We start from the raw sequence: 21,404 nt of genomic DNA, 5'->3' as shown, positions 1-21,404 counted from the left end.
AATACAAATAAATTCAGAGAATTTTTAAATGTCACGTAATTGCATATTTTATACAATGGGTTTTTACCGTGAACAGGTCTCAATACAGTACTTGATGACAGTCCTCATTAAAACAGACATACAGTGTTACAGGTAAATAAACAACACAATCAAGTTTTTGTAAAGACTCTTGACTTTATTCTTCAGGTGTACAGCATCTTCAATTTCTGCTTTACATCGACTTTGGAGGAGCTCTTGGTGCACCGGCCTGTCAAAAAAAAACAAAAAAACATGTGATTTTAACTTTGTTTAAGCACATTGTCATTGGTCACAGACAAAAAAACTGCCTTGTAATCAGGTCCTAAAGGTATAGAAGTTTAAAATGGTGAAGTTTAAGGCTGACATTCCCACTATTAAACTTTGACACACAAGACTCACACTTAACAGTTCTACCAGTGCAGTGGTGTAATAACGACTTACTGCAGGCCTGAATCTGGGTGGTGGGGTGCGGTCTTTCCTGGCCTCGCAGGAGCGGTTCCTCACCACTTTACTGTGGATGGCACAGCTGACACAGTAGTGCAGCTTCACATACAGCTTGGGCAGAACATACGCTGCAGCAATAAATTAGCACAGAAAAGCAATGAAGATGAGCTGCATGGATAAAATACAGAAGATCCTCTTGTGGTGCATGAATGAAAAGGAATAAATAATTTCACTTACAGTCAAAGACACTGGCCTCTGAAATGTCTCTAACTGCTGCCGCCTCCACTATGTTCCTGATGACAAACTTCTTGATTGCCTTGTCCTTGGGGACACAACGGGCACAGTTGGTGCAGCGGATGGGCTGCACATGCCCACGACCCTTCTTGGCGCGACCGTTATTCCTCCTTTTCTTAGTCTATTCAAACATTTAAAAAATCCAATGATTACTAATCAATTGTCACTGTAAGACAATCACATCAGCACTTGTCAAAAATTCTACACTACCAATAAAGGCCTTTCATCATTGGAAAAATGTGAAAAATTCAATTACAGCCATTTAAACCCTGATGTGTGTGTCGCTTTCACTTTAAAATTTCATAACACTGAGTCCCTTTGCGCTGTAATTAGTTTATAATTCATAATTCATCAAACAGTTGTAATTTTGACCAATTAATAATTTACTGTCAACCCCAGTATTTATCATTTACATCCACCTATGGCAGATTTACAGAATCTAAAACGGACTAGTGAATAAATTACTAAACTGTACTTGCCTTAGCTTTATATTACACACGGACAAAAATTTATCAGCACTAGAATCTTAGTCATTGATTCTGGAATTCCTTACTTGCACACACCGCCAACTGAATGCATTTAATTACAGAAGCAATATTCACCAATTTAAGGATGTCAATTGGCAATCAATAAGTTTCATTCGTACAAGAAGTCACATTATTAACAGTTTTAAAAAATTGCCTTTCATCTATAAGTGCGTCTTTCAAAGCGAATGATCAAATTCAGGAGCGCGTCCGCCGCGTCTAGAATGAGCTGCTCCATTACCTGACTACCTACTCTAATGTATTTAACTTACATATCCTTCTTTCGGCATTGAAAATGCAGCTATTACCAAGTATTAAATCAAATCTAGGTCGGTGTTTCTCCGCACATTAGCAATAGCATTATCATCGTCAGCTAAACACATGCACACAACTGTTAGCCGGCTAAGAGCTAGCATTGGGCCCAGACTGATTTTTAAAAATAATGATAGATATCTACCGATAGATTATCTCACTGTGGATTGATTTAGTGGTTAAGGTACCAGAGGATGGACAACCAATTTTTATTTTTTTGCGAAAAATGTAATTATTCTGTTTTTGCCGTAAGGCCGCCATCGAAGCACACTCACCATGATGCAAGGGAAGCTGGAAAGAGGACCGGAAGAGGTTGTAACGTGACAAATAACGCTATCCGTTCCGCCCTCCAAATTGTTGTATGACAAAAAATATTTTAAATATGTTGTTTTATTTACTTTATCTCCCAAATCATCCATTCTATTTCAAGATAAGAAAAAATTAAATACAAAAAAATTCGTGATAACATTTTTATTTTTGCGGAGAGATATTAAGGTCCTCAAGGTTCTAAGAAGCGTCACTAGAATGAGCAGAGGTCGTAATTGCTCAAACTATCCGCATAAGAAAAACAGCAGAACAGCAAAACTGATAATATTTCATTGAAATATAAAAACTAGTAAGGAAAGGAAAAAGTTGTCCACATGTTCAATCGTAATGGAAAAATGACACATTTTTCGATTTTCACTCTTGGACTGGAGTTGTAAACCATTTTCAATTATGAAAATGTTTTTTTCAACGATACAGTGCAGTTCTGCAAATATTTGATATTTGGTAATTCAACTCTGCAGTAATTTAGGATGAGCTTAAATTGTAAACAAACACATCTTCACCGTTCATAAAATAATTCCACACAAGAATCACTTTTCCATTTAGACACAAGAATCACTCTTTACTACGATGGCTAGCCTAACTCATTGATTCAGATTTCAATACATATGTTTTGGGAATCATCAATCTTCTGGAAGAATTCAATGGAATGTCTTCAAAAATAAGCGATGTATTTAATTAGCTGTTCATTGGATGACATAATAAAATGATATAAACCTCTAAATACATTTAGCATTTTATATCTCTGGAACAATAAATACAATGGCTTACTGTAGTTCCAAACACTAGCAGGTCAGCAGCACTGTTTTAGCACGTCTATGTACTATTTCATGTTTATTGGTTACGTCATCCAAGAGCTGAACTGTCGATTCCAGTGGAAGGTCAAACTTAAGCACCGAAGGATGTCTAGTTTAATGGAATTTTAGCAAAACCACAAAAGATTAAGTGACAATGTAGATCTCAAAAGGAACATATAGCAAGAGGACAAGATGTAGTTGGTGCCAATATGCAGGTGTAATGTTCTAAAATATTACAGCTTCTTTATTTAGGCAGGTTGTCAGTGTACTGCTGGTCATCCAAAAAAGGAATTCACTAAATCTCTGTTCCCTGTTTGACAAGCGCCTTCGATATGTAAATTATTAAATGGTGGCACAGTGGGTAGCACTGTTGCCTTACAGCAAGAAGGTTCTGGGTTTGATCTCTTTGAGTGCAGAGTTCATATGTTCTCTCCAGGTTCTGCAGGTTCCTCTCACCACCAAAAACATGCAGTTTAGGTGAATTGGTTAAAATAGTCCCCTAGGTGTGAGTCGGAGCAAGTGTTTTTGTTTTTTGTGTGGCCCCATGATGAGCTGGCATCTCATCCGGGGTGTCCTCCGCCCATAGTGTCTGGGACAGGCTCCAGCAGATCCATGACCTGGAAGGCGGACAAGCAGCAGTAGACTACAGACTACAGATGGATGGATGGACGGACTGTAGCACAAACACCAACTCTTAACCTTTTTTTAATGAATCGCTGCTGTGGTCTTACAACAGCATACATTTCAGGCATTATTAAACATTCAGTACTACTTATTAAAAAAATACAATGAGCAAAAATTAGAATAAAAATTTTATTTAAATAGTTCTTCTATTTTGTTCTCATTTCTTCTTGTTCTTCTTGTCCTTTGCCTTCTTTTTGCTGGGCTTCTCAGCATTAGACTTCTTGTAGAGATAAAGCCCTACTAAGCCGAGGAGAGTGGGCACGAGAGCCAGACACACAAGGGGAAACACGTCGTTGACCATTTTCTGCCACGGGGTCTGCTGCACCAGAGAAACAACCTCCACCTCAAACTCGAGGGCAGCGTCACCTACAGCAGATTGAGTTCATGTTTAGTATTTTGCGACAGCAGGCGCTAATCTTTGTTTTTCACATATCTATGTGTTGTGCTTGGGTAAACACATGAGCACATGAAAAATAAGATTGCATAACAGTCACAAACATACACCAGAGGAGCTGCTGACACTCTTAATTTGCTTGATGTACATAGATTAAGTAAAAGCAATCCAAAACCAAAAGTGAAACCAGTAAATTAAATATGCAAATTTAAAACAAATGAATGAATCACACCTTTGTACTGAAAAACATGATCCATCATACTGAAAAGCATCGGCAATAAACACAGTAGTTTACGTTGAATCATCCCACATCGCCCCTCCTGATATTATACTCAGTGGTGTGTATTAATTCACAAATTAAGCCTCAATAAGTATGATATTTACTCTATTTAAGATGCATTCACTGAAAGTAAAAAGTAGCACTGTTTTAGGAAATCATTTCATATTTTGTTTTATTTGGGACCAGTTCTTGAAGAGTTTCATCTTCAGCAAGACTCAACTGGATGAGTGTGATAAAGTAATAAAAAAATTAGAGACATATTAACGAATAACGGATTTTTGATTGACTAACAAGAAGAAAACAGAATGACACACATTATAGTTCAACAGGTGCTCAGTGTGATTACGCTCGTTCTACAGTATAGTCAGTGCTGTGAAACTACACAGATATTAGTTTAATACCTGGAATTGTAGGAGGGTAACCTTTTTTTCCATATGCAAGGTGAGATGGAATAGTGGCTTTGATTTTTTGCCTGAAGGAGAGGAGAAGAAAAACAACTCAGGATTTTTCAGATTTAATTAAAAAGTTTTAACAGTGTATTTCTTTTACAAACGTAAAAAAAAATATGGCCTTATTCAGCTCCTCAATGACAAATCTATGTTGAGGCATAGTTCTCATGGACTTTACTTTTCACTTACCCTTCACATAGGCCAACCAGGCTTTGTTCAAGACCTGATAAGAAAATCACATAAAAAATATCAGCTAAGTTGATGCACACAAACACGTATCTCTTAAATGATTCACAGTTAATTTACCCGCAATGACTGTCCTCTTCCCCAGCTCGACAAGAAGAGGGTCCATGGATAGCGATGAGTCGATCACCTTTCCGTCCATTAGTTTACCCTGGACAGTCGAGCATAAAATGAAATCCATGACATAATGAAGGACTCTTAGAGAAATTCCGCAGGTTAATTTGAAATTGTTTGTATTGGAGTTTTTTGCACACTTAGCCTCCAGCTTATAGAGGTGGGTTCGATTTCTTTTGTTTTGTGGTTTTAAGGTATTTTTACAGCCTTGAATGTACAAGATACTTTCTTATTGACAAACTGTAATTACAATTTCAATTTGTGAACATTTCCTTCCTTGTCAAGAGATACCTGGCAATATACAGCTGACATCTGCAGCTATTTAGCACAGCTAACACTTCACAGATTGATTAGCATATGACTGCTATGACTGTTTTTTGCAGTTATCATGTTTTAGACAAATAAGGCAGTGGAAAAGATTAAGTAATTCCTCCTTGACAAAAATCTAGCATAATCATATTTCCAAAATTGTCAGCTTATTTTAGCTATTTTTTGCAAAGTCAGTTGCTCAGCTGTGAGACAACAATACAATGATGACATTACATTAACCTGTCTTGACAGTCATAATAACACGTAGGTGAAATTACATAGATTATATTGTATAAAATTATAGATGTGTGTATAAGTGATGGATTTTTGAACTGGAGAAAAGTGATACACCAAATACGAATTTCCTATAACTCTGGACTGGAGTAAATAATAATAAATCTAGGAACCAATTTTTATTGACAACACAGTCATATTTGGAATTCAGTCAGGAATGAAGTGCTAAAATATTTCTAGCCATCCATTTTTTATAACCAGGGCTGTTGCCTATCCCAGATGACATTGCTGCAACCTATATGCGTTGGGAGGTCATCCCACTCATATTCACACCTATGGATAATTCAGTCACCAGTTGACTTATACTGAATAATTCTGGACTGTGAGAGGAAGCTGAAACACCAAAGAAACCCTCACAAACAACCCCAGGCTGGGATTTGAAGCATCAGTGTAAATATTACTAAGTGCTTGTATTAGAATTTAAATGTAGCTTTATAGTTAATAATACATTTTCATTATCATTATGATAGCTTTGCTAATCTTTTAGTTCTGTTTTCACCTGGATTGGATTTTCAGCAGGACTGGGAAAAAATCTATTGGTATACTGTATTTCCATGAATCTTGGTAGGAGAACAGAACAGAACCAATCCACTCTGAGTTAGCAGCAGATGATGGGGTGGAGCCAGGATCTCATATTTATTCATTTAAATTTCCCCTCACATTTTCTTGGATGATGATTTTTTTTAATGGTGACTATTATTTATTTCTGAGCTAGTTGGTTAGATACACATAAATCAGACTAGCGAATGTTTTCATAGGAGGTAGTCTGCCCTATAAATTATGGCTCCAGGGCTCTTATTTTGGATAAAATTTCAATGAATTCAAGGGGACTGTTGGCTTTTAATTTGAAGGTACTGTATGTTTTCTTTTGGGCGACTTTCTAAATGTGATATTTTTCTGCAAAACCTTTTTGTAGGTTGGAAAAGTGGTGGAAAAGTCTATGAAGGATCTACAGTAGATGTTGGAAATTTTCTTGACGCGAAAATGTGAGTCCTGAAAACCAGGGACCCAGTGGAGACTGGATGATCTGTTCCAGAGCTGTTACTGCTGACGTGTTGAAACATCTCTCCACGCTGAAAGCAAAATCCATCTTAACACATGGGCTAAAATCAACCCGATAGACTTCAAGAAAAAGAAAAAAAAATCTTATCCAGTGTTTTTAATTCCTGCTCGCTGTCAGCGCGGGGCTCCGTGCGTGGGGCTCACGCAGAGGTGCCACATAGACACGACCGACCCGTCAGCAGCCGAGCTGCTGCTGCTCATTCCAACTATTTTAAAACGAATGCACAGGACTGATTCACGCCGGGTGAGATTGTGTTCCTCTGTCTTACCGTGTAGTGAATCCGCAGCGTGTCTCCCATTGAGGAAACTGCGGAGCAAGTTTCGGGTTTCACCTTTGGGTCAGAGGAGTTCAACGTCAACATGGTTGCATTCATTTATTTATTGCGTTAGATGTGCGGTAATTACTGCGGTAAGGCCGTGGATCACTCACCAGGGTCTCCACCTGCAGCTCGTCTACCGCATTTTCTTCTCCACGGGAGAGTTCACACGTGAAAGCTGCGAGCAGGACCAGAAAACCGACGTATTTCATCGTGAATCCCTGGAAAACAGCGGCCATCCTATAACTTCCGTGAAGCTTCTTCTTCTACTTCTTCTTCTTTGCAGCGAGGAGAGAGAGCTGAGCTCACAGTCCGCTGATCGACCACAGGGACCAAAATGGCTCAGCGCGTAGAAATGCTGATGTGTTCTAGTGCTGTGGAGATAAGAACTAGGCCGTGAACGTTGTTCCAGCACCTGGGTCCCCCAGAAGAGCACGCCTCAAACATTCCGCCAGCATCCCACCATGATGACACGGCCAACAAGCGGAAGCGGCGCTCCCTGACGTCACTAGGGGGCGCTACCGCACAGCCTCTGCACTGATAAACAACGGAGGAGTCCTGCTCACCGCACTGACAGCGGGAATACTATACTATATACAGCAGGGTGGAAAGACGCTCGTTCTATGTGATATTCATTGTCAAAATACACTATTGATCAGCTGATAACTATAATCAAGGGAAAGCACGTTAAATAGGTATTAAACATTCATTCATTCATTCATCTTATTGCTCCTTCCGCTTTTGTGAGTCACAGGGGTTGATTACGTGATTTATCCGTAACTGGGTAATTTAAAAGTAATTAGGATTTGGAATAACCAGGTTCCACCGAGATTTGAACTCGGATCGCTGGATTCAGAGTCCAGAGTGCTAACCATTACACCATGGAACCACTGTTAAAAAGGGTATTTATCGGCGAGAGGAGGGGGACACTCCAGGCGCAACGCCAGTGTACTACAAGGCTATCAAAGTTTCCCAAATCTAACACAAAAAGTTACTTTTACTGCTGCTAAAATAAAATAAGATAAAATAAATATAGTTAAAAAGAGATCAAAATTTTTAACAGACGGTGTCTTTTATAATTTAAGAAAGAACTTATACTTTATTTATCCCCAGGGGGAAATTACCTTATCACTCAGGTGTGTCCGTTTTTTACAGTCAGTGTGTGCAGGCCCCTGAAACAACCACAGCACACAAGGGGGCCTGTAACCATGCAGTTAGTACACAACATCAAAGTGTATATGGAGAGGCAGAGTGACGGGCAGCGACTTTCGGAGTTGAGCAACTTGTAGGAGGAATGGCACCTTGCTCAAGAGCGCCTCGGCAGTGGCTGGGAGGCAAGCTGACGCCTCCCACTGTCAGCTGACACTCTGGAGATGTCCTGGCAGGAGCGGGAATTGATCCACCGATGGCTGGGCAATCTGTCTTCAAGACATCTTCTCTACCGCAGACTGATCTATACAGGTTGCCAAGACAGAGACAGAGATGGAAAGGATGTGCAGCAAGTTAGGGTGATTAAGGATAGGGATGGAAGTCTATTGACAGGTGCCAGTAGTGTGATGGGAAGATGGAAAGAGTACTTTGAAGAGTTGATGAACATGGAAAATTAGAGAGAACAAAGACCAGAAGAGGTGACTGTTGTCGACCAGGATGTAGCAAAGATTGGTCAGGATGAAGTGAGGAGGGCAATGAAGAGGATGAAGAGGGGAAAAGCCGTCGGTCCTGATGATATACCTGTAGAGGTTTGGAAGTGTCTAGGAGAGGTGGCAGTAGAGTTTCTGACTGGGTTGTTCAACAGGATCTTAGATATCGAGAAGATGCGTGAGGAATGGAGGAGAAGTGTGCTGGTGCGCATTTTTAAGAACAAGGGAGATGTGCAGAGTTGTGGCAATTACAGAGGAATAAAGCTGATGAGCCATACAATGAAGTTATGGGAAAGAGTAGTGGAAGCTAGACTAAGGGCAGAAGTGAGCATTTGTGAGCAGCAGTATGGTTTCATGCCAAAAAAGAGTACTACAGATGCAGTATTTGCTTTGAGGATGTTGATAAAGAAGTACAGAGAAGGCCAGACAGAGCAGCATTGTGTTTTTATAGATCTGGAGAAAGCTTATGACAGGGTGCCCAGAGAGGAACTGTGGTATTGTATGAGGAAGTCTGGTGCGGCAGAGAAGTATGTTAGAGCAGTGCAGGACATGTATGAGGACTGTAAGACAGTGGTGAGGTGTGCTGTAGGTGTGACAGAAGAGTTCAAGGTGGAGGTGGGACTGCATCAGGGATCAGCTCTGAGCCCCTTCTTGTTCGCTATGGTGATGGACAGGCTGACAGACAAGGTTAGACAGGAATCTCCATGGACTATGATGTTTGCAGATGACATTGTGATCTGCAGTGAGAGCAGGGAACAGGTGGATGAGAAGCTAGAGAGGTAGAGGTTTGTCCTGGAAAGGAGAGGAATGAAGGTTAGCCGCAGTAAGACAGAATACATGTGTGCAAATGAGAGGGACCCAAGTGGAAGAGTGAGGTTACAGGGAGAAGAGATCAAGAAGGTGGAGGATTTTAAGTACTTAGGGTCAGCAGTCCAGAGCAATGGAGAGTGTGGAAAAGAGGTGAAAAAGCGTGTACAGGCAGGATGGAATGGGTGGAGGAAAGTGTCAGGTGTGATATGTGATAGAAGAGTTTCAGCTAAAATGAAAGGAAATGTGTACAAAACTGTGGTGAGACCAGCGATGTTGTTTGGTCTAGAGACAGTGTCACTGAGGAAAAGACAGGAGACAGAGCTGGAGGTAGCAGAGATGAAGATCCTGAGGTTCTCTCTGGGAGTGACCAGGAAGGATAGGATCAGGAATGAGTACATCAGAAGGACAGCACTTGTTAGAGGTTTTGGAGATGAAGTCAGAAAGGCCAGACTGAGATGATTTGGACATGTCCAGAGGAGAGATGGTGAATCTATTGGTAGAAGGATGCTGAGTTTTGAACTGCCAGGCAGGAGGTGTAGAGGAAGACCAAAGAGGAGGTTTATGGATGTAAACATTAAGACATGTGACATGAAGGTAGTTGGTGTGAGAGAAGAGGATGCAAAGGACAGGGTTAGATGGAGGCAATTGATTCACTGTGGCGACCCCTGAAAGGAAAAGCCGAAAGGAAAAGAAGAAGAAGATTGTATGGTTTACTATTGAATCTCATTCTTCTAATGATGGTTGACCCAATGTCTCATACTCTTTGTAGCTTAGTAGGGTTAGTGATGTTGGAGAGCTATAATGTTGATAACATATAAAATAGAGCAGAAACATTTTCTCAGTAAGAGCATTCTTCAGTTACTCATCAGGAGCATTCTTGGATCCCAGAAACAATAATGTACAGATAATGGATAAGATTTTGAATCAGATCACTTCTGAAACAACAGATACTAGTAAAAAATGCAGCGTCCTTCAAACCAATAATACAAAACAACAGATTTTTGCATATTCATTTAGAAAACATTTTATTCTTGTAAAATTGCTATATTTTAACTATGACATCAAAATGCAATCATGTAATCCTTGAAAATTTAAATATAATGTATTCCAAATAAATTTGTCTTATCAAAGCTTATAAGTAAATATTCATTACTACTGGACTGTCAACCAGTTTACCCTATAGCAATACATTATATTTGATTTATTATGACACATTATTTAATCAGAGAAGTTGTTCTCAATAGAAAATTGACATATGACTTACTTTTATTTCCCTCTCAGTCTCAGTATGACTTGTGATCGCTGTCACAGACACTGTTGGACAGAAAAGTTGCTGATGGGGTCATGAGATGTCAGTGAACCAGGCAAAAGTTGTGATCCTTGGTGGACTTATGTCCGGTCCTGGATTCCCCTTGATAAGGACCATGAAGAACAGTAGAAAAAAGCCATCAAATAAAGAATACATGATGCATGACCGTCCTGGCTGTCCTCCGAGGGGAGAAAAGGTGGAGCAGTGCCACACCAGCTGTCTGTTGTTGATATGCTTGCACTTCTAATTGATTAGTTGTTGTTCTTATTTTTCTTTTTACAGCAGTATACTCATTTTTCTTTAAATGTTGATAATTCAATAAAAAGAATTTGCAATATTTTCTGTATGATATGCCCACAATGAAAAGGTCTACCAGGATAATCTGAAAGTCTTCAAATATAAATAGAATGTTAAAATGAGGAATGAATTACTTTATTTAGCATTTGTTATTTTTATATTTACAAGGAGGTTTTCTCCCACGTGTTTTTTGGTTTGGCTTTTTTGTTTCATAAACATACGTTTGCATATGTACAGCACACACACACACACACACACACACACACACACACACACACACACACACACACACACACACACACACACACACACACACACACACACACACACACACACACACACACACACACACACACACAAGGGGCCTGTAAGCATGCATCTTCCCACCTATATATTTGAATAAGCTCACTTGAAAACTTCACGCTGTCATGATTTCAACTCCACCCACTACCTGTCAATCAAGCGCCCAACCTATCACTGCACTTCTTCCAGAAGCAATCACGTGAACAAGAGCTCCTGAGAGCATTGTGGAATTAAATAAACAGCTGTCACCCCAAAAAATATTCTGTTTTCTGTATTTTCTGTTTAATGTCCATTGACATATAATGCAAACACACTGTACACAAGAAAACAAACGTTTTTGCCGGCGTCTACCCAGAAGTTCGGACCACTAGCCGAGTTAGCTCCGGTCTTCATATTTGTCCATGTCTCTCACTCACAAAGCCATTTTGGCTTTGTCAAACATAGCGTTTATATTCTTTGATTGTGATGGACCTCACATTGTCGTGGTGGGAACCCCGATGCTTTATTCACCAGGACCGATCTCACGAAGCCAGCATCCACCCAGATGGCTGGACCGTAACTCGGAAGCGGCTTTCGTCTTTGCATTCATCCTCCCACACACACCGAGACGTTACGGCTTTGTCGGATACAGCGGTTTGTTTTCTTGTGACTGCGAAAAACAAAAAGAAAACAAAGTCTGATATTATTGTTTTATCGTGGAATTTCCACAGGTTTCTGCTATACATAAATATAAATAGTGTATATACAGTATATAATGAGAGGTAGAGCGGCGGGCTGCTTGTAATGGGATGGTAACTTGTTCAAGGGCACCTCGGTAGTGATCAGAAGGTGAACTTGGCACCTCTCACTACCAATTCACACTCTGAACTCTTCAGTCCACATGAGCCTTGAACCAGCCAGACCTCCGGTCCCCAGCCCACGGCCTAGTGCACTGAGCTATTGCCACCTTATTAAAAAAAACAAAAATTTTGTGGTGCAGAAATAATAATGATGATAATAATAATAATAATAATAATAATAATAATAATGATAATGATAATGATAATGATAATAATAATAATAATAATAATAATAATAATAATAATAATAATAATAATAATAATAATAATAATAATAATAATAATAATAATAATAATAATAATAATAATTCAGAGCTATTCCTGTTTCCTATGTTGACAACAGCACAGTTATTCTATGATGATTTAGGGGGTCAGCCGACCCACTTCTACTGTTGAGCTCCTACACTAACGGGCTGAGACGTCTGTGCTTCTCGTCTGCTCGAACTCGCCCCGCAGTTCTCGCGAGATTTCCTTTATTGCTGCGTTTTTCTCCGGAAAATACGGTGAGGCGTTTAGTAGAGGACCGGTCAGTGGAGGTAAGTGGGGCCGCGGTAATCCACCTGATAATTACTGGTGGTTTACACGAGTCGGTGGCTTAACGGAGTGTTCGTGTCTGCCCTGCGGTCGTTGTCCGGTGGAAGCGGCGGCTTGGTTTCGTTCGGATGCCCGCTGAGGTGATGAGAGGATGAATGAGTAGGGTGGATCGCAAAGGCACATCCGCTAGCTACCGCTGGGTCTCAACGCTTCAGCGACTGAACGCTAAATCACTGCTGAAAGAGTTTCTATCAGGTTTGGCGTGAATGCTGGAGTTTTGTAACATGAGTTGAAATGAATCTTTAATATAGATCCAGAGTGGAGAGATGAGCTGGATTAACGACGGAAGAGCTGGATTAACGACAGAAGAGCTGTATCGTTAAGTCACCGACGTTAGCATCCCCGGCTAACGTAATCTGAGTCAGCCGGACCTGAGTTAACATTATTAGGCTGGTTTATCACTTCACTAAAGCACAGCTGTAGGAGTTGTTTCCCAGACGTGTGAAGAAACCTCCGGAGGATGGGACAGTGACAGCGTGTGGTCGTCTTCAGCACCATGGACAGAGCTTCACAGCTAAAGACGACTCCATTTCTGGGTGTCTTATCTTGTCAGTGTGAATGTTATGACCCCCCCCCCCCACACTGGGAATGTAGAATGATTAATTCAGCACGGTCAGCTGACAATATGTGTAAAATCTAAATTCAACTGCTTTGTACCCTCTTCACATTGAAAGGCAACAAATAAGACTTGATAATTAGTCTGTATGGTGTGTGACATGGCGCATAGCCCACCGCACAATGTCCAGATACGCGTTTGGAACATGGTCGGTTTACGGTCAGACCCTTTGGCAGACAGATGTTTGTGCGGGTGCATTACTCATTTCACCATTTCATCATTTCATCACACTCGACATGTGAGTGGAGTGTGAGTTAGAGTGTGGGTGGGTGCTAATGTCAGTTTCGGATGGGCATCAGGCCCCCAAAAGGGTCCAAAAGCGCTTGTGATTTACAGGAACCCGCAACACATGAGCTTGTGCTGTGGGCATTTTTGGTTTATCACATGATATTCAAAGATGTTATCCTGGCCTTTGAGTGGGCTTAAACCTTTTTTCAATCACTTTAATCGAAAAAACTAAATAGATAAATAAATATAGGTAAATTACAAGGATATCCGAACCAATCATAAGGATAGTAAGGTGCACTGGAATGCCCAGAAAGCCACAAAGTGGTTGTTTTACCCAAGATATTTTCTTACGTGTGCATCATCACTTTAAAAAAGTATTTTGGGTAATGTAAATGTATTTTACTCATTTATTGACAGATATATCTGCAGCTGTCTTTGGTTCTTAGAACATTTAGTATAAATATGTATGTATTCAATACTGCTAGTCTGAGATACGAGTGAGGCGCTCCTCTTCCCGTGTTTTCCATCTGTCTGTGTGATCAGTTCCATCTGATAGTGACAAAGGCAGGCCAGGTACAGTATGTAATGTAGGACAATTTGCGTGTGTTCTGAGGGCTTGCCATTTTTGCAAACTAACATTGAAGGGGAAAAAAAGCAAGATGGCTCTGAACAGATTGCGTTTCAGCCTGAAGTCATGGCACTGACATGCACTGCCTTGATTTTCTGGCAACATGATGACATAATTAAAAGCAGAAGATTAAATTTACCAAATGCCTTACTGGATGTATGTCATTAATTATCTTGTTATTTCAACATACCAAATTCAAACATTTTTTTAAAAATTCAGTGATCTACCTCATATATCAATGCATGCGCAAATGTTATTTGTTCTGTCTTTTCAGCTCTCTTTCATTATCTATCCCTGCTGGACAAGTAAAACTTTGCAGAAAGGCTTCTAAAAACAGGATTGTTGCCACACTCTGAAGTTTAACGACTTCATCTGAATCATGGGGAATATTTTTGGTAATTTGCTGAAGAGCCTTATAGGGAAGAAGGAGATGAGGATCTTAATGGTTGGGCTTGATGCTGCTGGAAAAACAACAATCCTCTACAAGCTCAAACTGGGAGAAATAGTCACCACAATCCCGACCATTGGTATGTGTTGATTCAAAGGAACAGGAAGTAAAATAATTCCATGTCATCTATCTTTGACTTACATACTGTTTATCCCGATGACACTTTCAGGGTTTAACGTGGAGACAGTGGAGTACAAGAACATTAGCTTCACTGTGTGGGACGTGGGCGGACAGGACAAGATCCGCCCACTCTGGAGACACTACTTTCAAAACACACAAGGTGAGCAAAGATAGTCCGATGGGTCTAATGGGAACGCACCCTATTCTTTTGTTCATAGAGCTAATGCTAGTTGTTTGTTCCTCTCATTGTTTTAGGTCTAATCTTTGTGGTGGACAGCAATGACAGAGAGCGTGTGAACGAAGCACGAGAGGAGCTGATGAGGATGCTGGCTGAGGATGAACTGAGAGATGCAGTACTCCTTGTGTTTGCCAATAAACAGGCAAGAATCTACTAATGCTTTGCATATAAGCACACAGACTGTGTAGAGATCACATAGAAACAACACAACAGAGACTCAGTGGAGGATCAGGCCACATAAACCCATCCCTATAGGGATTTGACTTTTCTTAATGTAAGTTTGTTTTTATTTATAAAAAGACACATGAGACATTGAAGAAAGCCTCGCTCGTCGACATTAGAATTGTTCTGACAAAAACAATGATCATCCCTCTGTATTCATGGTTAGGAAAAGATATAACAGAAAAAAAGGAGAAAAACATGAAAAGGAGAAAGACAAAAGTCAGGGTGACACGTTATTAATTTTGACAGACTAAATATATTTACTGTTTATAGAAGAATAGTTGAACAATATGCAAATAGGCTATGAAAATCCTGTCAATCAAATGATTTATATTACAGTTCTTATTCTTTAGTTTAAAAGATAACGTAAGACTTAAATGCTGACATTTATCATGTCAAATAAAATTTCAAAATAGAGCCACAATGTAGAATTTAAACTTGACTTACAACCCTTCTAATAATTAATTATTACCTGAGCCATTTTTCACTGGGGATGAATTAGAGTCCCTTAAACAAGAAGTTGAGGGCTGAAGCTTAGGTCAGCATAAAGACTTTATTACACCCTGCCAAGAAACAGTTTGTCTTGCACACTCTGCATAACCTTTTTAGATATTAAACATTTAATAAAAGGAAGATGTTGATTAATGAGATTTCCAATTTTTTTTTAAAAATAGTTTTTTTTTTGGAACAACACCAGGCACTCGGTTTCAATCTGTTTCCAGTCTCTTATGTTCAGCTATGTCCTGCAGGCCCTACATATTTCTATCAATTTTATAAACTGTAGGTAAATAATAGAAACAATAATAATAACAACATTATTATAATATTATTATAACATTCTCAAATCTAAAACTGTCCTTTTAATAAATCAAATAAATAATACTGCAGTTGTTTTGATCATTATTGATTAATCTGCTGATTATTTTGAAAATAAAGTGTTCATAATAATAATAATCCTTTATTGTCCCACAGTGGGGAAATTTGTGAAAGGTGTTGGTCAGTAAAACTCAAACTGCTTATTTGGTCTAAACAAAAAGATGTTGAAGTTTACTTCACTGTTATATATGAAAGATATTAGCTTTTCTGTTTTCATCTGTACCGCTAATATTTTGTTGACCCTTTCTTGTCTTTATTTGTCAGGACTTACCGAACGCCATGAATGCTGCTGAGATCACAGACAAGCTGGGCTTACATTCCCTGCGTCACCGCAACTGGTACATCCAGGCCACCTGCGCCACCAGCGGCGATGGCCTCTATGAGGGTCTTGATTGGCTGGCCAATCAACTCAAGAACAAGAAATAAGAAGACAGGTGGAGAAATCAGACGGCTGCCACACACAATAAAATTTTTATTTGCTTTTGAATATGTGTATGCAAGTTAGAAGCAGGGTTTTGATTGGCTGACAAAAACCTAGGTGTTTACATTTCTTCAGTTTTTGTCTCTCTCTTACACGTGCGCACGCACACACACACACACACAAACACAAACACACACACACACACACACACACACACACACACACACACACACACACACAAATGCACATAATCTATAAACTGTCACAACAGACTTATCTGTGTCCACCTCTTGTCCTTAGGTGCAGTGTGCTGTATGTTTGTCTCAAGGTGCTGTACAAAGTCATGTGGGACACAAGCGAATCAACAATGAGCCAAATTTGACTCTTTGTTGAGGCATGTCAGTCATCCATGCAAAGAAATCTTCTGTGTTAGTTATGCTTCCTGTTTCGTTTTTCTTTTTTTCTTTCCTGCAGGGATGACAGAACCATATTTGAGAACAATCACAAGGTTAATAATTCACTTGAATGGTTTGTTCTCACTTTTTTAATTTGGGAGCAATGCTGAGGCATTTTGATACTCAGATAACGAGTGTGCGAGTGTGCACATGTACTGTATGTGTTTGTGCAAGCAGCTTAGTGATTTTCAGTCATGAACAACTATGAAGACAAAAAGGAGTCAAGTTTTCTTTTATCTTGTCCTCTTACTGCCTCATTTTGGAAATCTTGATATCTGTGCCATGTTTCTATTCCCTGTATGGTAACCTGAAGCGTCGAGGCTGCTCTTTTTAAATGTTTTGAAATGCCCAACACGTCCTTGACTGCCTGAACTGCATGCACGCTGATAGACCTTGCTGAAATTGTTGCATACTTTTCCATCCATGCAGATGCATGGATGTTGATGTTGTTTTTCTCTATCTACCCTTTTTGTGTTCTGTTGTTTACAGTAGGATGCAAAACTAATCAAACCACCAGTTTCTGCATGGAATCAGCTCGATGGTCTTTTGACGAGTATATCGGTATACAGGTTAACCTATGTGGAAACACATGACCTGCACAGCTGCTGCTTCTCTGCCTTCATGTGTGAGTGCTCAAATTGCATCAGGTTGCTCTCGCGTTGTGTGTTCTTGTCTCAGATTGCATACTAGGGGACAGTTTTGTTGCTGATAAGTTTGTGCTACTGAATGTGAATATTGTTGATGAATCTATGGCTGTAATGATATTTATTTGCCATGCATAATATTTTTTAATCATGCATAATCAGTGAAGTGTTGGCATAATTACATGAAAGAAAATCTGGTAAACAGCAAAATTAATTTTTGTGAATACCAGATAAAATACTGCAACACCGCTGATACCAGCAGAATCCACAGACGTCTGTCAATGAAATAATTTCTTTGTGCCATAAATGGGTAATACTACTCATACACAAATGACAGTACAGTAAACTGTAATCTACTCCACCGAGTCAATAGTGCATCGTTCATATTCAGACTGTACAGCATGTTTTAATTTGATCATTTGGGTTTTGTGGCCTTATATTTCGTAACATCTTCTTTCTCCTCAGCTTGTTTTGTTTCACAAATATTTATCTCTAAAAATTATTTACAGATTTATGACTCAATGCCCTCAAGAGGCAGCTTTTGCACCACGGTTCAGGATGATTAGGCAAAGCTTTTGTCCTTTTTGTTTTGCCAGTATACTTGATTCATATTAGTTGGTAGATTTCTTTGGTTTTCTTTGGGGTGTAAAGAACTTTGATGTAGACTGTGTCTGTGAAAAAATGATAATCTGTGCAAAATTAAAATACTTTGGAGGATTCATTCTGTACCGTTATGGTTACACAAATAGATTTTAAAAAAAAGGTGAAGATGTGATGTTTCAATGCTCAGTGCAAGGAGACATCTGTGTGATTTAAGACAACTAACAAAATCTTGCTGTATTACAAATAAACTCATTTTCTGTATGACCTGCCTTATCAGCTGTCAGTGGGTGCTGCTGGTGAACTTCATATTTCTTCATATTAAAAAATTGACAAGTGATGACTGACTGAAATCGAAGGTCTTGCTGTGACCAGGTTCCTCCAGAAGAGGGCAGTCGTCTCTTTGAAGAATGAAAATCAACCTTGAAACTTTTACCCCAATTTTTCTATTTCCCCGAAGATAAACCCGACAGAATCGGGAGGAGTTCCGCAGGATTGCAGGTGAATAATGTAGAAATCTGATAAATGAATGGCAAATGATATTGTCTTAATGACATTGTGCTCCAACCTCAAAATTGGATTATTAACTTCAAGGTACTTGTAGACTGAACATTGTTTCAACATGTTCAAGACTGCATTATAGATAAACATCTGTCCAGATCATGTGATGCTGCAAACTACATTTCTGATGCGGAGCTCTTGGATATATGGTCTTACCCGAGCAGCAGACTGTATTGTGGTCAGTAACCTAAAGATTTGCACAATAATTTGCTTGTCTTCATTGTGCAATCCACTCTAGTGAATCCAGTATACATTACAGGAGAGAGCCTGGGACACCTCAGGATGATTCCTGCTATCCAGGACGGCAGAGCAGTGACAGACACCATCTGCCAGAATCATTTCAGAGTCACCATCACCACCATCACAGCGGGCAATAAAAACATATAATACACATTTCCTGTGGGCATATTTATTTCTGAAAAATACAAAGTAATTTTTGTATCGTTACAATACTTAACATTCTAATAGTTATCATGATTCACCTGTGACCATCACCCACCTCTAACTTGTGCTCCAGTATTTCTATGTCCAGATCTGTCCTCCTAATCTGGAGGTCCTAGTAAACCATTTCTATTTTCTGTACTGTACTTTCTGTACTGTAAACTTCTTCAGCAGATTGATGGGAATACATGAGTAGGACATTAAAACATAGTTGCATATGCATTCCACAGAATGAACCGCTGGTGGTCACTGAGTGTCTATTTCACTGTGATAATCTGTGCAGTTGGGACCCTTCTGCTACAGCCCATTCATGATCTGTTAAAAAAGGATGAGAATTTGTTAATACTTCAGAGAGGATAAATGTCACACTCTGTATTCCACCAGAATGTGAACCAATGGGAAGAGAACAATCAGTAACATAAAATATTAGACCACCTATGTTTTCCTCTATTTCTTGTTAATTTATTTTTGTTTTTAATTGATTATTAACTCCTGTGTGTATCATTTGACTAAAACAGACATAAAATAAAACTTGGAATACCTCAAAGTGGTTATAAGCAGTACAATGCCACAGCCACTGATGTAAGAACTAAAGCAGTTTTGGCTATGACTGTATCAAACGAGCTACATGTCAGCTCTTGATTTCAGTTCTTAGATAATATAGGTGTACGCAATGGTGTGAATATCCTTATCAACTGGTTTTGTAATGTGAATATGTCCATTTACTGTTTTATTTACACAACAATAAAATGTTTAAATATATTTCCTAATTGAACAGAACCTGATATACAGTAGATGAGAGCGCATTTATGTGCGTGAAACGACCATTATGTTGGCGATAAAACAATTGAATAGTCAGACGTCCACTTAATATTTACTGTACTATACACGCTGCGGAGCGCATCTCGTCCGTAGTCATGGTGAATCAGCGACTAGGGGCTCCATTGATGATGGCTTTTTTTCAAGTTGTGTCTGTTAAACTGCGGGTCAACTTACTCTGGGTTAGAAAAACTAACCCTGAAACCCGTTTGTGAAACCGAAACCCTGGTTTTTCCAAGTTCAGGGTAAAGCAACCCAGAACCACTGGTTTACCTCAGGGCAGGTTAACTCTGCCTTCGTGAAACAGGCCCATTCATCTGTACTTCATGGGACCTGGAGTGGAGATAATCATGCAAACCAACATGTAAACATACTAGGGGACTGCTGAACAGAAACAGTCTCTTAAAATCCTAAAATGAATTGATGGTGAGGGTTGTGTGGACTAATTAACTGCTAGAGGCCCTGTGACATTCTGTTTTTCTTAATTATAATGTTCACATGAACTAATACACACTCAGTACGATCTAATGATTGATCTACAAGCTCCCTTTATCCAACACCAGTTCTGTTGCTGAGACTTAAAAACTACAGTACTGGTAAAAGGTATGAATGTGTAGATCATGATCTTCATGGAAACAAAAGAAAACATCACTAAAATAACCACTTGTTGAAGACAGATTTTTTACATTGAAGGTGGTGACCTTTTTTATCAAGTAAACACTTGAAATTTAAATGCAGCTCCCTCCCTAATTTTGTTCTTTGCCATTAGCGTTTGTTGTCTTTAGGGTAACAATTATACTAAATAATACTTAGTTCTGAAATGTGATAATGATAGTTGATGTTAAATGTCAGCAAGGTGACATTTATATTTGACAATAGTTTACCTCTTACAAAGTTAGCGTTGTCACAAGGCATCAATTACATTTGATAATTAATAGCCTGGAGCATTATCATTGGATGGATGAATGGATGGATGGATGGATACACTAATGAACAAAATCATTCTAATGAAGACACATCCACATGAATGTCGGTTCACACGGTTTCCAAGCAGAAGATTGTATTGTGTTTAATGAATGTACCTGTTGGACGTTTCAATATATTGATTGATCAGTGTTTGTTTCCTGATGACTGGTAGCTCCAGAGGATCTGAGGGGCCTTCATGTTCTTCCATATCCTGTTACATAGTATGTGTGTGTGTGTGCGTGCGTGCGTGCATGTGTGTGTGTGTGTGTGTGTGTGTGTCCTGTACTATTGTTTTATGGGAAATAAAAGTGAAGACAAGAATCTGGTGCTGTTCTTCTGTTACAACTGTGACGTTAAAATATTTTTGCGTTTCCTTGAGTGTCTTCTGTATGCCTCACAGATTGTTTACTGACAAGACAAAAAGCAAAGAAATACTTTTAAGGATCACTTCCTGATAGAGGTGAAAT

At 39.3% G+C, this 21,404-nt stretch overlaps 3 protein-coding genes and 1 non-coding gene across 13 annotated transcripts; 1 reads left to right on the top strand and 3 right to left on the bottom strand.

The window, feature by feature from the left end:
* Positions 1–154: 154 nt before the first annotated feature.
* Positions 155–1,933, bottom strand: LOC137595263 (small ribosomal subunit protein eS26). The gene is made up of 4 exons (XM_068315234.1): positions 1,868–1,933; positions 700–877; positions 460–590; positions 155–247 (listed from the first exon to the last, which is right to left on the bottom strand). The coding sequence occupies exons 1-4, from the start codon at positions 1,868–1,870 to the stop codon at positions 212–214; spliced, it is 348 nt and encodes a 115-aa protein (XP_068171335.1). The 5' UTR covers positions 1,871–1,933; the 3' UTR covers positions 155–211.
* Positions 1,934–3,515: 1,582 nt separating this feature from the next.
* On the bottom strand, positions 3,516–7,366 carry fkbp11 (FKBP prolyl isomerase 11). The gene is made up of 6 exons (XM_068315443.1): positions 6,976–7,366; positions 6,815–6,877; positions 4,830–4,917; positions 4,713–4,746; positions 4,476–4,546; positions 3,516–3,766 (listed from the first exon to the last, which is right to left on the bottom strand). The coding sequence occupies exons 1-6, from the start codon at positions 7,099–7,101 to the stop codon at positions 3,558–3,560; spliced, it is 591 nt and encodes a 196-aa protein (XP_068171544.1). The 5' UTR covers positions 7,102–7,366; the 3' UTR covers positions 3,516–3,557.
* A 313-nt stretch (positions 7,367–7,679) lies between these two features.
* Positions 7,680–7,751, bottom strand: trnaq-cug (transfer RNA glutamine (anticodon CUG)). The gene has a single exon. It is a non-coding gene; the product is annotated as a tRNA-Gln (tRNA).
* A 4,781-nt stretch (positions 7,752–12,532) lies between these two features.
* Positions 12,533–19,104, top strand: LOC137595379 (ADP-ribosylation factor 3). 10 transcript variants are annotated; one of them, XR_011035425.1, is made up of 8 exons: positions 12,533–12,596; positions 14,401–14,653; positions 14,744–14,854; positions 14,950–15,074; positions 16,295–17,531; positions 18,526–18,651; positions 18,810–18,889; positions 18,971–19,104. XR_011035425.1 is itself a non-coding variant. In XM_068315445.1 (7 exons), exons 2-5 carry the CDS (start codon positions 14,506–14,508, stop codon positions 16,454–16,456), a joined length of 546 nt encoding a protein of 181 aa, XP_068171546.1. In that variant the 5' UTR covers positions 12,533–12,596; positions 14,401–14,505; the 3' UTR covers positions 16,457–16,464; positions 18,611–18,651; positions 18,950–19,104. The 10 variants fall into 10 exon arrangements, 2 of the variants coding, with proteins under 2 accessions (XP_068171546.1, XP_068171545.1); XR_011035424.1 differs by having other exon boundaries at positions 18,782–18,889; XR_011035426.1 differs by lacking the exon at positions 18,810–18,889 and having other exon boundaries at positions 18,950–19,104.
* The last annotated feature ends 2,300 nt before the right edge of the window (positions 19,105–21,404 follow it).

This window comes from Antennarius striatus, chromosome 5, assembly GCF_040054535.1.
Source record: "Antennarius striatus isolate MH-2024 chromosome 5, ASM4005453v1, whole genome shotgun sequence".
Lineage (NCBI taxonomy): Eukaryota > Metazoa > Chordata > Actinopteri > Lophiiformes > Antennariidae > Antennarius > Antennarius striatus.
This window is presented reverse-complemented; position numbering and strand designations above follow the sequence as displayed.